Raw genomic sequence first — 12,757 nt, 5'->3', positions numbered from 1 at the left:
CTCAAACTTCTCAGAAAGTTCTTTTCTTGCAACTCGTGACAAGGTTCTCGTTCCCACGGAGAGGCACTTCCTGTGGCCCGTGTTCTCGCCCTGCTCCCCGTCACCCCACAAGGTGCCTTTTCCAAGTGCAAACCAAGCATTCTTAGCAGTGACTGCTAGGAAGCCGCCCATGCACACTTGTAGTCGTGACCCTGTGCAGTGCATCACGGAGGGGAGGGGGCAGGCACTGCTGCATTTGAGCAGAGCAGCGCCTGTGTAGGCAGATGTTTCCACAGGGAGGAAGCTGGGACAGTCACACAGAAGCTACTGGAAAGGATTTGCCATGAGTGCAGGGTGTGTGCGGGTGGGAGACAGAAGGAATGCAGTGGAAGGTAGGACGGAACCAGAAGCAAGAGTATTTATTTATTCAAAAGCTCAGGCAAGTGCCTTCAGCACGGTCGGTACTCATGAGTGCGGTTGCCGGTGAGTGTGCGATGTGTGAAGGGTCTGCCCTCAATACCTCAGTGACTCCCCAAGTGACCTTCCCTTGCCATCCATCCACTGTCCGGTGTCAGGCCCAGCAGGACAGGACATGCGGAAGTGAGGGGTGGTTGGCACGTGCACCCCGAGCTCTATGCAGAGCTGCCAACAAGACACAGCGAGTCATGTAGAGCGTCTCCCAACAGGGCTGAGGTTGGGACACCAGCCCGGCTGTATGACGAGCTGGTTGGCATTTGGGCTTTATAGCGACCACTTCGCAAAGCTGGTCTGTGCCCAACTTGGAGGCAGTAGGCACTTCTATTGGTTTGCTGTGAATCCCCCAGGGAGTATCTTGAAATATTTTCCCCCTTGGAAGTGGTTGTGAATGGTGGCAGATCACTGTCTGATGACATAGCTAAGCTAAATGAATAGCAACCAAAAGCCTGAATTCCCTCCTACGGAGTTAATGGGAGGAGGCCTCCTATGGCTCATGTGGGCTACCTGGTACTCAGCCGGCTCCCCAGGTGTCCTGCAGGCCTGTGCAGCATAATGCAAGCCTGCCTGTGCTTACGAGCCAGCCAGGCTCATCCCATCATCCTCAGTGGTCCAAATTCCTTGGGCATCCTTAAAACCCTTAGACCAGAGAAAGAGACACTGTGACTGCCTGTCCTTGTCACCTGGATGGCTTGTGCACACCCAGCTCACATTCCCCCTCATGTGTTTACCCATCATGTCCTCATTCCTTGTTGCTCATCACCAAAAGTTACCCTCCATTCCCCACCGCCCTGTGCCCCTGCAGGGGATGGCTGGGGGTGTGGAGGCCACAGCCAGAACAGCCATCAGATAGAATCCAGAGACTGGACAGTCAGGACCAGGGACCGTACAGGTAACATGGTTTCCATGGCAACTGGTTGCCAGTCTGAATTAAGATAGCACTCAGTTGTCATTGCTGTGGCAAGGCCTCTGTCTCCAGGCCAAGTGTCCCCACTGTCCCCTAATTGGATGGAGTCGCTCTAGCTCCAGGCATAAAACAAGAAACTCAGGCCTCTGAGCCTTTGGCCCAGCAAACCCAATCCCTGAGTGGAGCTTGGTCCCTCCCACCCCGATACCCGGGGAAGCACCCGGCTTGTGACAGCCTCATAAATGGGTAGGTGGGTGTGTGAAAAGAGCCTGGGAACTCCTGCTGTCCTCCCTTGCCATCTGATTCACTCTCCCCTGCTTCCTCTTCTCCCAGCCCTGCCCCAGTTCCGTCACTTTCCCTCTTCCCACTTTCTCTGCGACAGCATAGCCACCACAGGCAGTCCTGGTGGGATCCCAGGACTGGGCCTTGTTTAGTCCGGGGCCAAAAAAGGATTTCTTAAGAGCGGCGTCCTGGCCCAGTACGGGCTGGACTCAGCCAAGCCAGTGCAAAGCCTCATCACCCATGCTCTGCAAATTCGTTTTTGAACTTGCAGGGGCGTTGGCTGAGGGGAGCGCGGTGCAGCGGGAGGCAGAGATGCAGAGGAAGGGCAGCTGTCTTTACCAGGAGAAAGGACATGATCAAAACAGAACAGTATTTGTCAGTATTGTTTTCTGTAAACTTCACAAACAACACATTTATTTCAATAAAAGAGTGGGCGCCTGGCCTCACACCTCCTGACTGTAACTTCCTTAGTGTGAGCTGTCAGCTCTGGCCAGCTCTGTCACTTGGACATGAAGGGTACAGCGGGCCTCAAGAGGCCCGTCCAGCCCTGCTGCCCAGCACCTTCCCCCCAGCACAGAGACCAGGAGCGTGGCCTCGTCATTGTGTTTGCAAAGCTGATGAGTCCCTCCAAGGCACCAGCTGCAGCCAAGCACCATGAGGTCCCTTGACAACACGTAGGGCGTCTCCCCTGCAGGGAGCACAGGCTCAGGGATTCCCACCCCACCCTCCCAAGTGCCCTCTCCCCACTCTGTTTCCCCCTTATTGTTACAGTACAATAGTCCTTTAGCAACAGTCACAAGCCCATCATTCTGCTATTTAAGTGTATCATAACATTGTAGACAATGGCAGAGTCCAGCATCCTATTGTCGAGATATGTTTAACAGTTTCATTGGGGATGCATCTGTACTGCTGAATAAAAGATGGATTCCCACTGTCTTCTCTTACAAGACTTACTTATTTGAAAGAGAGAGAGGTCTTCCGGCAGCTCGTTCATTCCCCAAATGGACGCAGCAGCCAGGTCTGTTGGGGTGAAGCCGGGGGCTCCATTCTGTCTGCTGCCAAGGGTGGCATGGGTTCCAAGCACATGGGCCTTCTGCGGCTGCCTTCCCACGTGCGTGAACACACCTGGGTCAGAAGCAGAGCCGCTGGTGCTCAAGCACCCTGATGCGGAAGGCCGGTATTGCAGGCAGCACTGTGACCAGTGGGGAGTGACAAACACTTAAGAAAAAGCAGACGCGTGTGTTAAATGTGCTGTTGGGAACAGGAGAGCTCAAAAGACTGGAGATGGATAAAGGGGAAGAATTGGAGGTAACACTGCTGTGTATATAACTGGATTCCTTCAGGCTGGAGCAAAATTATTTAGAGACCCCAAATTCCTCTGCAGAAACTGAAACACTACATCCATACCAGTGTGGTACCATTAGCCTGCAATGGCCTGATGTATTCATAAAAATTAAGTCAGGGTCTGGCATTGCGATGCAGTGGGTTAAGCCTCTGCTTGTATTGTCAGCACCCCCCATCAGAGCAACAGTTGAAGTTCTGGCTGCTCTGCTTCCAAACTCACTCCCTGCTGATGTAACCAATAAGGAACAGAAGATGGCCCAAGTTCTTAGGCCCTGCCACCCACGTGGGAGACATGGGTGGAGTTTCCGATTTCTGCCTAGCTCAGCGTTGACCGCAGATGACCGCACTTGGTGAGGGTTTAGGAAGGAAGGGGTTCCTCACTTGAGCACCCCATCTCACCTCTGCCCTTCCCAGGAAGGCGTTTTCTATAGGGCGAATGGATTTCTGGCCCCCTTCCCGTCACCTGTCACACCTGTGACAACCAGAAGAAGTGGCTCTTCACCAGCTGAGTGTCCCCAGGCTGAGCCAAGACCTCAGGGTGTGAACACAGGCTTGAACAATGCATCCAGCCCTTGGCAGCCTCAACTCGCCAGCCAGCACCCTTGCCTGTAACCTCTGCACCATCCCCAAATTCAAAGCCACAGGGTTCAAGGATGGAGATGCCAGCCCTCTGTCACTAGTGGAAAAGAAGCCCCCAAGCACCTCTATGGGCCTTTGTTCAGGAACGGCTGCTCTTCAGGCTGCCCGTTCCATTAACACTGCTGTGTGCCAAGCACACGAGGAGCCAGTGGGGACAAAGTGGCCTTGGAAGTGTTCACACAGCCTGGACATAGAGGACAGATGAGCAAACAGACCATGCCAACATTGCATGCTCATTGCCTCCTTACAGCGGTGCCCCAAGCCTGGCAGAGGGCAGGCTGTGGGGAGATCACCAGGAACTAGCCAGTGATGGGAGGGAAGGCACCATTTACAAGATCTGCAGTATGGGAGTTCCTGTTGAAGCAGCAATACAGGGGGCAGCCTGAAGTGGACTGTCCAGCACCTGAGGGAACAGCCTGAGGTGGACTGTCCGGCACCTGCAGGTCTCTGTGTGGTCTCTAAGTGCTGTATGCTAGAATTTAGGACCAGCACTGTCCCGATCCAAATACCAACTCCAACTCTCCATAATCCTGTGATCTGGGCCCTAAAACGGAGAGCCAATGATAGCTCCAATGTCATGAGGATCAGATGAGTAAACGAAAGACTACACATCGTGCATTGAACACAACGCCTGACATATAACAGCTCGACATGTGCTGGCAGCTAGACGGATACCATGAGAGAGTTGTGTTTCCTGTGTCCGTGGAGAAGACCTTTCTAGAGTTTAGTGATGCAGAGGGACCAGTGGGGTAGGGATTGAAATAACCCGCATTGCTTTCCTTCTCAGTGAAGGGTGTTGCCTGATTTCACCATGCACAGCACTGTCAGGATCTGAACCAAGGCTGTTCCACCTCTGACTCCGCGGCTCACAGCTGAGCCACGCCAGGGCAACACTGCCATCTGGCGGCCAGATCTAGCGAGTTCGACTCCTTTCCGCCTCCCACAGGGCTTTCCTTGGCTCATCCCTTCAGCTGGTTCACTGGTTCCCAAACTGCATGTGCAAGTCTGGGCTTCGTGTGCCGCTCACAAACCTGTCAACCTTAGGACTGCCATGTTTATTTCACGGAGGGGCCGCTTCCGTAACCCCAAGACTTAACTGTCACAGATATTTCTCTGGGGGATGTGTTCTGACATAGCCTTGGTGCCTCTAAAAGCTTCCTCAGCCATGCCAGGCTTCCCTATCGTGGCTGGATCTGGCCACGTTGCCATGGTGCCTCTTCACTCCCAGGAGACCTAGCCTAGAATTATAGCTGTCATGTTCAGTATTACGTCTTCCAGCATCTGCCATGGAACTTGACAACTACTGTATGTTAAATAAATGTGTTGATTGGGGGAAAATAATCACCGAGCCGTTTCATAAAAACATGGTTTCCTGATCCTTCTCTGCCCTTCCGGATGATTCATCAAGTCCAGGATGAAGCCAGACAACCAGCTCTGCTAACAAGCACACTAGGTAAGTGTCGCCGGCCCCCGACCCACGCCTTGACAAACACTGTTGGCGATGCAGTCAAGTTCATTCACAGACACAGTGTATGACACAGCCCCAGCGGATGCACGAGCAGGTGTCACACTAAAGATTCTCTGTGTACTGCGACAGAGAGGCTGGTCGAACTCCTCCTTCCCAGCCTTGTTGACCGTGGAACGTTTCTCTTAGTACATCTGGAGGAACGGGGCTTCTGGGGGGCCTTGTTTGGGAAATGGGGTGTGGGGAGGCTCCTGCCTGCAACTCCATCAGATCACCCAAGGAAACCCTCTTGTGAAATGCACAGACTCTGCCTAACTTCATCAAATGCTCTTTGTCCCTCGCCCCTTCTCTCTCACCCATGCGCAAACCATACCTTTCCCATGTATGCTATCGGTGGAAAATATGTTTTAAACTGGCTATGGGTAGAAGTTCATCAAAGGAAAAAAGAAACAGAAGCAGTTTCAATGAAATCATAGACTAAAAGCCCAAGTCTGCTATCTTACCCTTCCACAGGGCTTTGTCACGTGTAAGGGGAGCTTTCATTACTTCATCCCCACTTTATAAATGAAGGAAATGGGGTCCCAGCCATGGAGGGAGGCCAGCCAACCCCCTAGTTCTGGAATGCAGACCAAGGCTCTAGTCCAGCCTGCCTGTGATTGTTCAGTCTGACCTGGACCCCAGCTGACCTGGTGCTCAGATTTGAACTTGCAGCAGTGCCGCCTCTGCCTTTGAAACGCATTGAACACAGTCCAGTGTCATCCTGTAAGCCTCAACAGTGCCCCACGCCTTCTGAGGATGCCCCCACAGTGAGCCCAGAGGTCATGAAACCTCACTCATCCAATTCTGTTTCCTTATCTTACTCCAGTGGCAAGACTGCAGCATTATTGCTTTGTGTTTTCACCCTGACAAGTGCACTGCCGTTCATCTGTTTTGCAGAACGAACAGGTTTTCGTGGACTAACCTGGGAACCTAGTTTCTGTGTATGACATTCCTGTTAGAACTCAACCTCCCCATAGCAACAACTAGCAGGAGGACTCCAGAAATACATGGAAAACTGGGAACACCTCCCTCACCTTTCTGAAGACCACCACCCTACGCTAGGACTTGGTCTAGGGGCAGAGTTCCTGGCTTACCAGGCAATTCCTCAAGGAATTAGATATTTTTGCAACCGGCAACACTGTTTAAGCGCCACCTGGCATAGGCAGGAAGCTGAGCTGGGCCTCCTGCTGGCTTCCCAGACAATGCTACCCAAGCCTGACAAAGAATGGGGACCACTCAAAGCACCCTCACAGAGGGACTCCCATAGGACAGCACTGCCATCTCCTGGCCAGGCAGAGTATAGCAGGCCACAGGGCTGCCAATCCCCCCTGCTTTCTCAATGACAAGAACCCCATCCTGATGATTTCCACTGTCCTGGTGAAGGCTTTCAGGGAGTGACTGGGAGATTATTTTAGGGGGGAACCTTTCCCAGGAGTATCTCACTGCATACTTGCTTTTCCTTCTGCAAGCAGTGTCTGTTTTCATCTCAGCCAGTCGATATCCTATCAGACAGGACAGCCAGGGCTAGGCAGAGCTGAAGGAGGAGCCTGTAACGCCATCGGGGTCTCCCAGGTGAGTCATTGATGCCTCCCACGGCGACACTGAGAGGGAGCTGTCATCGGGACCAGACCTGGGGCCAGAACACAAACCCTGCTGAACTGGAGGGAGGCGGGCACCGCTCCAACAGCTGAGCCACCACCTCCTCCCTCTCCCAGCAGGAGTCAGCTTAGCTTTCTCCCTGGATCCTTCAGTTTTGCTGGATCCAATTCTCTCTGGGTTCCTGAGAGCTCTGAGTTCAAAACAGAGCAGGCCAATCCTCCGCCTGCAGATCTGGCATCCCACACGGGGGTGGGTTCGTGTGCCAGCTGCTCCACTTTCAATCCAGTTCCCAGATAACGACCGGAGAAAGCAGCTGAGGATGACCCAAGGTCGTAGGGTCCTGCACCTAAAGGCTGAGCTCCCTGCCGCCCACCTGGGAGACCTGAAAGGCTCCTGGCTTCTGGCTCCTGGCTCTGGCCCAACGTAGTCGTCTGGGGAGTGAATCAGCAAATGCAAGATCTCTCTCTCTCTCTCAATTCTTTCAAATAAATAAATATATCTTCACAACACCAACCAGCTCCGCGCTTGGCTGTGAAATGCACTGTCTCCTGCCCTCACAGCAGCCCGCTCCTGCTCCAGGCCGAGAAAGTCCTCACACTCTGAACGGCAAATGCCCCTACACCTGCCCGGAGCAATCCATCGTCTCCCAGCACCTCCGTCAGGCTCCCCCAGGCTCCATCCTGCACTCACACTGACATTTCCGAAACACACAGCTGGGCCAGGCCGTGTCCCTGGAGGCTCACAGCCTCACAGTCCTTCTCCCGGCTGTACTCTCATCCATCCGAGCAGAGCTCCCCCGGGGATGGCTGCCCAACTTCCCCAGGGGCTTTGCAAAGCTGCATTGCGCATGCTCACCAGAGATGCAGAGAAGCTGGGTCCTGGGAGAAGCGGGGAGCAGCGAGCACCTGCAGGCACCTGAGGGGACAGCCACAGTGCTGCCTGCTCGCTCCAGCGGGGCTCCCTGCAGCTCCTCCCCCTCCACTGCGAAGCTTCCTGGTCCCGCCTCAGGCACACCACACTCCACCGGTTCTCCTTCTCAGATGTCCTAGCTGCCTCCAGGCACTCGGACTCCCTAACAGCCTGGGGCCTGTTCTTCTTGGTTCAGATAACACCTTGTCCCTGGACTGCTTTCTCCAGCCCATCAACCAGCATGGGGTCCCATCAACCAGCATGGGGTCCCATCACAGTGGTCATTTCCCCACCACCTGGGGAAATGCCTGATCAAATGCCTGAGGCAGGCAGGTCTAGGCAGAAATGCACCCTGGGCCCCTAGTCGCTGTTCAGGTGGAGATGGGGTGAGGCACCCAGGTTAGGGCTGCAATATGTGGGCAGCCCCCGGGTCTGAGTAACTGCAGAGCTGGTCCCACACAGCCTGGACTGCGGATCAGCACACGCCCAGCTGTGCATTAACCAGCACACTGGAGGAGCACTTAGAGGCTGGCTGTCATGGCCACCATCCCTCACCCCTGGCTGAGTCAGGCCCCATGCAGTGGCATCCACTTGGCCAAGGAAATGCTACTTTGCCACGGAGCCTGCACCTCGGGCAAGTAGACCACATGCAAGCAGGAAGAGAGCCAGACGGAAGGGGAGGCGAGGTGGGGACTGGGGATCGGCAGCTGTACGGAGGGACTTCAGCACAGACGAGGAAGGTGGCTCAGACAAAGCTGCGTTCAGGTCAGAGGGAGCCTGGCAAGCAGGTGTCCGTGCAGACAGCGCCAACTCAGGAGAGCGCCCCACCCCCCGGGTGCCTCCCTCCAGGAGACCCTGTACACAGAGGCAGGAATGTTACATCTGGTTCACTTTGACGGCACCGGTGCACTCCGAGAGCTAGGGAAGGACAGCGCACAGGCTGCGCCGCACAGTGGTTGGCCGGCCGTGTCTGACCTGCTCCCCCTCTGGGTTCCCACTGCCCTTCTTGTCACTCATGCCATCTCTTGCATTCCAAAAGCCATGACGCCATCACCCCAGTCAGAGGCCAAGGCCAACTACATTCCAAGGTCAGGCACAAGCTTGTACCTTTGCTGGTACTCCGGTTAAGTGTAGGATTCAAGTTCACTTCTGCTGGGAGCCGATGGGGAGTGAATAACACACAGCAGGTTTGGTCCATCGAGTGCTTTATTGTTTTTATTTTTGAGTAGAATGTTACGTGACTTCAGAGGTCACTGGCTTTGCTACAGGAACCTCCCAAGGTGATGGGAAATAAGCACAGAGACCTGACCGTGCTGAGCAGCTCAGAAGCCTCCCTCGCCCTCCCCCCCAGGGGTTCCAGGGAAGAGGGGGAGCCCAGGAAGGACAGAGCAGGGGCCTGCGGGTGTGAAGGGAGAGGTGTCTTCTTCAGGGCACAGTCATCAAGAAAGGACAATCACTTTAATGAGTGAGCATTTATTCATGACGTAGGCAGACCTGTGCAGGGGGATACGCAAATGGCCGGAAAGGGGGCAGCTCAAGAACCTTGCACCTGGCCAATTAGCTGAAACTCCACCCTGCTGTGTCTTCCCGGTAAATCAGTCTGGGGGAGGGATGAGGAGAGGTTCCCAGGCTGTTCCTGGACACCCGGAGGGAAGCGGGGTGAGCAGCAGCTGAGGGAATCAGAACAGCTTCTTTCTGGCAGAGCTCTAAGCAGAGAGGTGCGGCCAGTTCTAGAACCGGAGCCAGCTGCCACGTGCTGCCTGGCTTTACCTGAAACCAGTAGCTGTGTCGCTAAAGAAAAGCAGAAGCTCCTGGCAGCTCCAGCTCCTTCTTCCCACACAGCCTGCTGCGGTGATGTTTTCACACAGGCAAACATGCAGGGGGAAGGGAGCTGCAGGAGTTGAAGTTTGGGGAACACAATTTCTTCTGTGGGTTATCAGGGGTCTCAGACACACGGGATGGTGAGTGACCCCCAACTTGTCATGCCCCATTCAGCGCTGCCCACCTGCCCCAGGCTTCCACAGCCCCGACGCCCTGGTCTCGGCTCCTGCGACGGCTGCTCGAAGGAACCCTCAGAACATTCTGCCTCCTCCAGGCGCCAGCTTCTTCCTGCCCTGGCCGCTCTTCCGGCTGTCACTCTTCGGTTTGTAGCCTTGCGGGCGGATTTTCAGCTCCACGTAAGGAATGGAGAACTCATGTCCTTTCCATGGCTCCCAGTTCACCCCCTACATGAAAAAGGTAAACATCAAGAAGAGGCGACACCAGCCCGGCTGGTGGAGGGCAAGGCAGGAGGGTGTGAAGGCTGCAGGTGGGACAAGGGGCCCTCTGCTGGGCAGGCTAGGCCGGGCGGGCTGAGGACCACTCTGGTGCAGGACCATGGGGGCGAGGCTGGAAGATGGGGAAGGGTCCTTCAAGGAAAACGTGGGGTCAAGTTAGCTTGGCCTCACTCTTATCCTTCCCCAAAACTCCAAGTCCAAAATAAACATATTAATTGGCCAATTGTGTAAAATCATTTTCAATTTAGGCTGTTTAGATATTAGCTCTGGGGTAACAAATGGCCTGCTGAAAACTAAATTTCATTTTACGCCTTCTGACTGGTGAGCGCAATAATATTTAATTCACTTAATAACCTTGCAACCTGGCCAATAAAGAGCCCCAGTGACCAATTTTATGTATTTTAATTTGTGAGGTAAATAATAAACAAGAAGCTAAATGCCTTGCAGGCTGCGGAAAGCACATTAACTAGATGAATGTCTTTTATTAGCAAACTTGGGGGCGGTTTAGGGTGTGCAGGCTGCTGGTTTCAGATCTCTGATGACAGGCTTCCATGAGCCAGCCCATGATCGGGGGGCCCCCCTTTCCCTGGCTTCCTTGGGACATTGCGTAGGGATTAGAAGGTCCCAGAGCCTGGTTAGGGTCAAGGGCATCCAAATATTTCTGGACTTTCCATGTGCTAATATCTGTAAGAACACTGAGATGCAGAAAGATCAAGGGACTTTGAGGAGGTTAAGGCCGGACTGAGCAGGAAAATGAGGAAGGCAGACTGCATGAGCTGGCAGGAGAGTGGGGCAAGGGCAGATGCAGATGAATAGGAACCAAGAGGCAATCTTCAAGAAGCTGTGAGGGAGCAGGGTCGAGAATCAGATGACACACAGGGATTGTGGAAGAGGTCACAGTCGACACACAGAGTTTCTGGATTGTTCCAGAAGTCCCATGTGGGATGGGGCTCAGTGACTCTGCCCCGTGCACAGTCCCAAAGGGAGAGGCTGGTGGGAGCCATTGCTCCAGACAGAGCCTGAGTGAGTCAGGGTCACGTGGCGCCATGGCCGCGTCTGACCTAAGGAAAAGACGTTGCTCTCCTGATGACCCAAGGGTTTGAAATAACTGAGGGCCTTCAGAGCATTTCCAGGAAAAAAAGAATCACAATACAGGTTTATGTAGGTGCAGAGCATTGGAAATGCATGCACGTTGTCTTCATGACGCACAGTTTCCACGAACTTTGTGAAGCCTGAGTTGAACCCGGAGGTTACACAGAGGTCTGCTGATTAAATGCTTGCCTATCCCCACAACCGTAGGCTAAAGCCCCAACTCAGCTGAGATCTTTGGGGGAAATTACATTCAGGTGACAGCGCAGCGTGGGTCCCTCCCCAGGGGATTAGGTCCTCAGAACAGGAGGACACTGCAGGAAGGCATCTGTCTGCAAGCCAGGGCAGGTGTCCCCACCAAACACTGGATCTACACACTCCGATCTCGGAGTCCACAGCATCCAGATTTCTGTTGTTCGAGCAGGCTGAGCTAACACTGTGTGTGTGTGTGTGTGTGTGTGTGTGTGTGTGTGTGTGTGTGTGTGTTTGTAAACTCTGCTGGACAAGATGACGGCATGTGGCTTACATCACAGGTCGCTAGATGACAGTGGCAGCCCAAGTTTCCCATGCCCCTGGCATTCCAGAAGTGAACAGCACTGGGACAGAAACATAGATGCAGAGTGGGCAGGGCCAGGGCCTCAAGCTGGAGGGTTATGGAGGAGACTGGCAGCCGGGGAAGGAGACGGGTCCCCAAACCAGCCAGCAAGGTGTTCTTTTGTGAGTTAAAGGTGGGCAGAGCCTGACACAGAAATGCATGCCCCCCGCTCCCCATCCCGTCACCTACCTCACTGTGCTTGGACTCCCCGTATTTGCCATTGGGGTTGGCCAAGTGGCAGTTCTTGTACCACCAGCCGCCATGATGAGTCAGGGCACAGTTGCTGAGGGCAATATCATTGTCTTTGTCAAAAGTTGTAAACTTCCATCCATTGTGGTAAGAAAGAGCGTCCCCTGCAGGAGAGAAGAGAGCAGGCAGGAGCCCAGGTGAAGTCAGTCCCTGAGGCTGAAAGAGGGCCTGGTGTGAAAATACCCAGGACCCTGTGAGCCATGTGTCGACCCCAGAGAGTCGCATGCTAAATACCCAAAACGGACTGTGTGTCTGTCCCCACCATCAATGACCGCCCCTCTCCTGTGTCCCCAAAACTGCCAAGCACCAGAATCTGAAGCCTCTGAATCCTGACTGCCATCCCATTGTGCCCTCTGCCTGCAGGGCCCTCACCTACCCCCTCTTTCCCTGCTGGAATGGCTGACATCAAGGCCCCCTCTTGTCTCCGGCCCAGTCCACATAACAGCTTTCTGTCTGGCTTCTGGACTGCGAGCTCCTCTGAAGCCTAGATGTCCATTCTCACCATCTGGGGCCCTCACGCCCCTCTCCCTATCATGGGGAGGTGGTCACTCCTGTTCCTTTAAGGCCTGTTGCTTACCATATCCTGTGCACAACCTCACACCCACCAAGCACCCTCCACGTGTGCAGCTGGGCAAGCCTACCTTCCATCGGCTTCCTCTCTTGGCTCTCCACCTCTCCAAGCCTAACTCAGCCCTCCTCCCCTGAAAGGTTTGTCTCAGCAACCCTTCATCACCTTCCCCCCAACACACACACACCCCTGAACTGGTAGAACTGACTCATGCAGTTAATGCTTTGCCACATCCTTCTGGAGTCCACTTTGGTTTTACTTACAGGCCACCCATTTCCCTTCCACACCTGCCATCCTCCTATCACCCTACCTTTTGCTTCAGCTCATAAGGGTCCCTACCATC

General features: G+C 54.2%; 1 protein-coding gene across 1 annotated transcript in view; it reads right to left on the bottom strand.

Annotated features, from left to right (window-relative positions):
- Positions 1-9,709: 9,709 nt before the first annotated feature.
- Positions 9,710-12,757, bottom strand: part of TNN (tenascin N) — a 52,569-nt gene continuing 49,521 nt past the window's right edge. Inside the window, exons 18-19 of the mRNA XM_040984202.1 lie at positions 11,787-11,950; positions 9,710-9,862 (exon numbers count right to left, since the gene is read on the bottom strand). Coding sequence (XP_040840136.1) covers positions 9,710-9,862; positions 11,787-11,950 — 317 coding nt within the window. The remainder of the gene's footprint in view (positions 9,863-11,786; positions 11,951-12,757) is intronic.

Source organism: Ochotona curzoniae, unplaced genomic scaffold, assembly GCF_017591425.1.
Source record: "Ochotona curzoniae isolate NIBS_2020 unplaced genomic scaffold, NIBS_Ocur_1.0 contig_4105, whole genome shotgun sequence".
In the NCBI taxonomy this organism is placed as follows: Eukaryota; Metazoa; Chordata; class Mammalia; order Lagomorpha; family Ochotonidae; genus Ochotona; species Ochotona curzoniae.
Note: the sequence above shows the minus strand (reverse complement) of the source record. Positions and strands in the feature narration are given on the sequence as shown.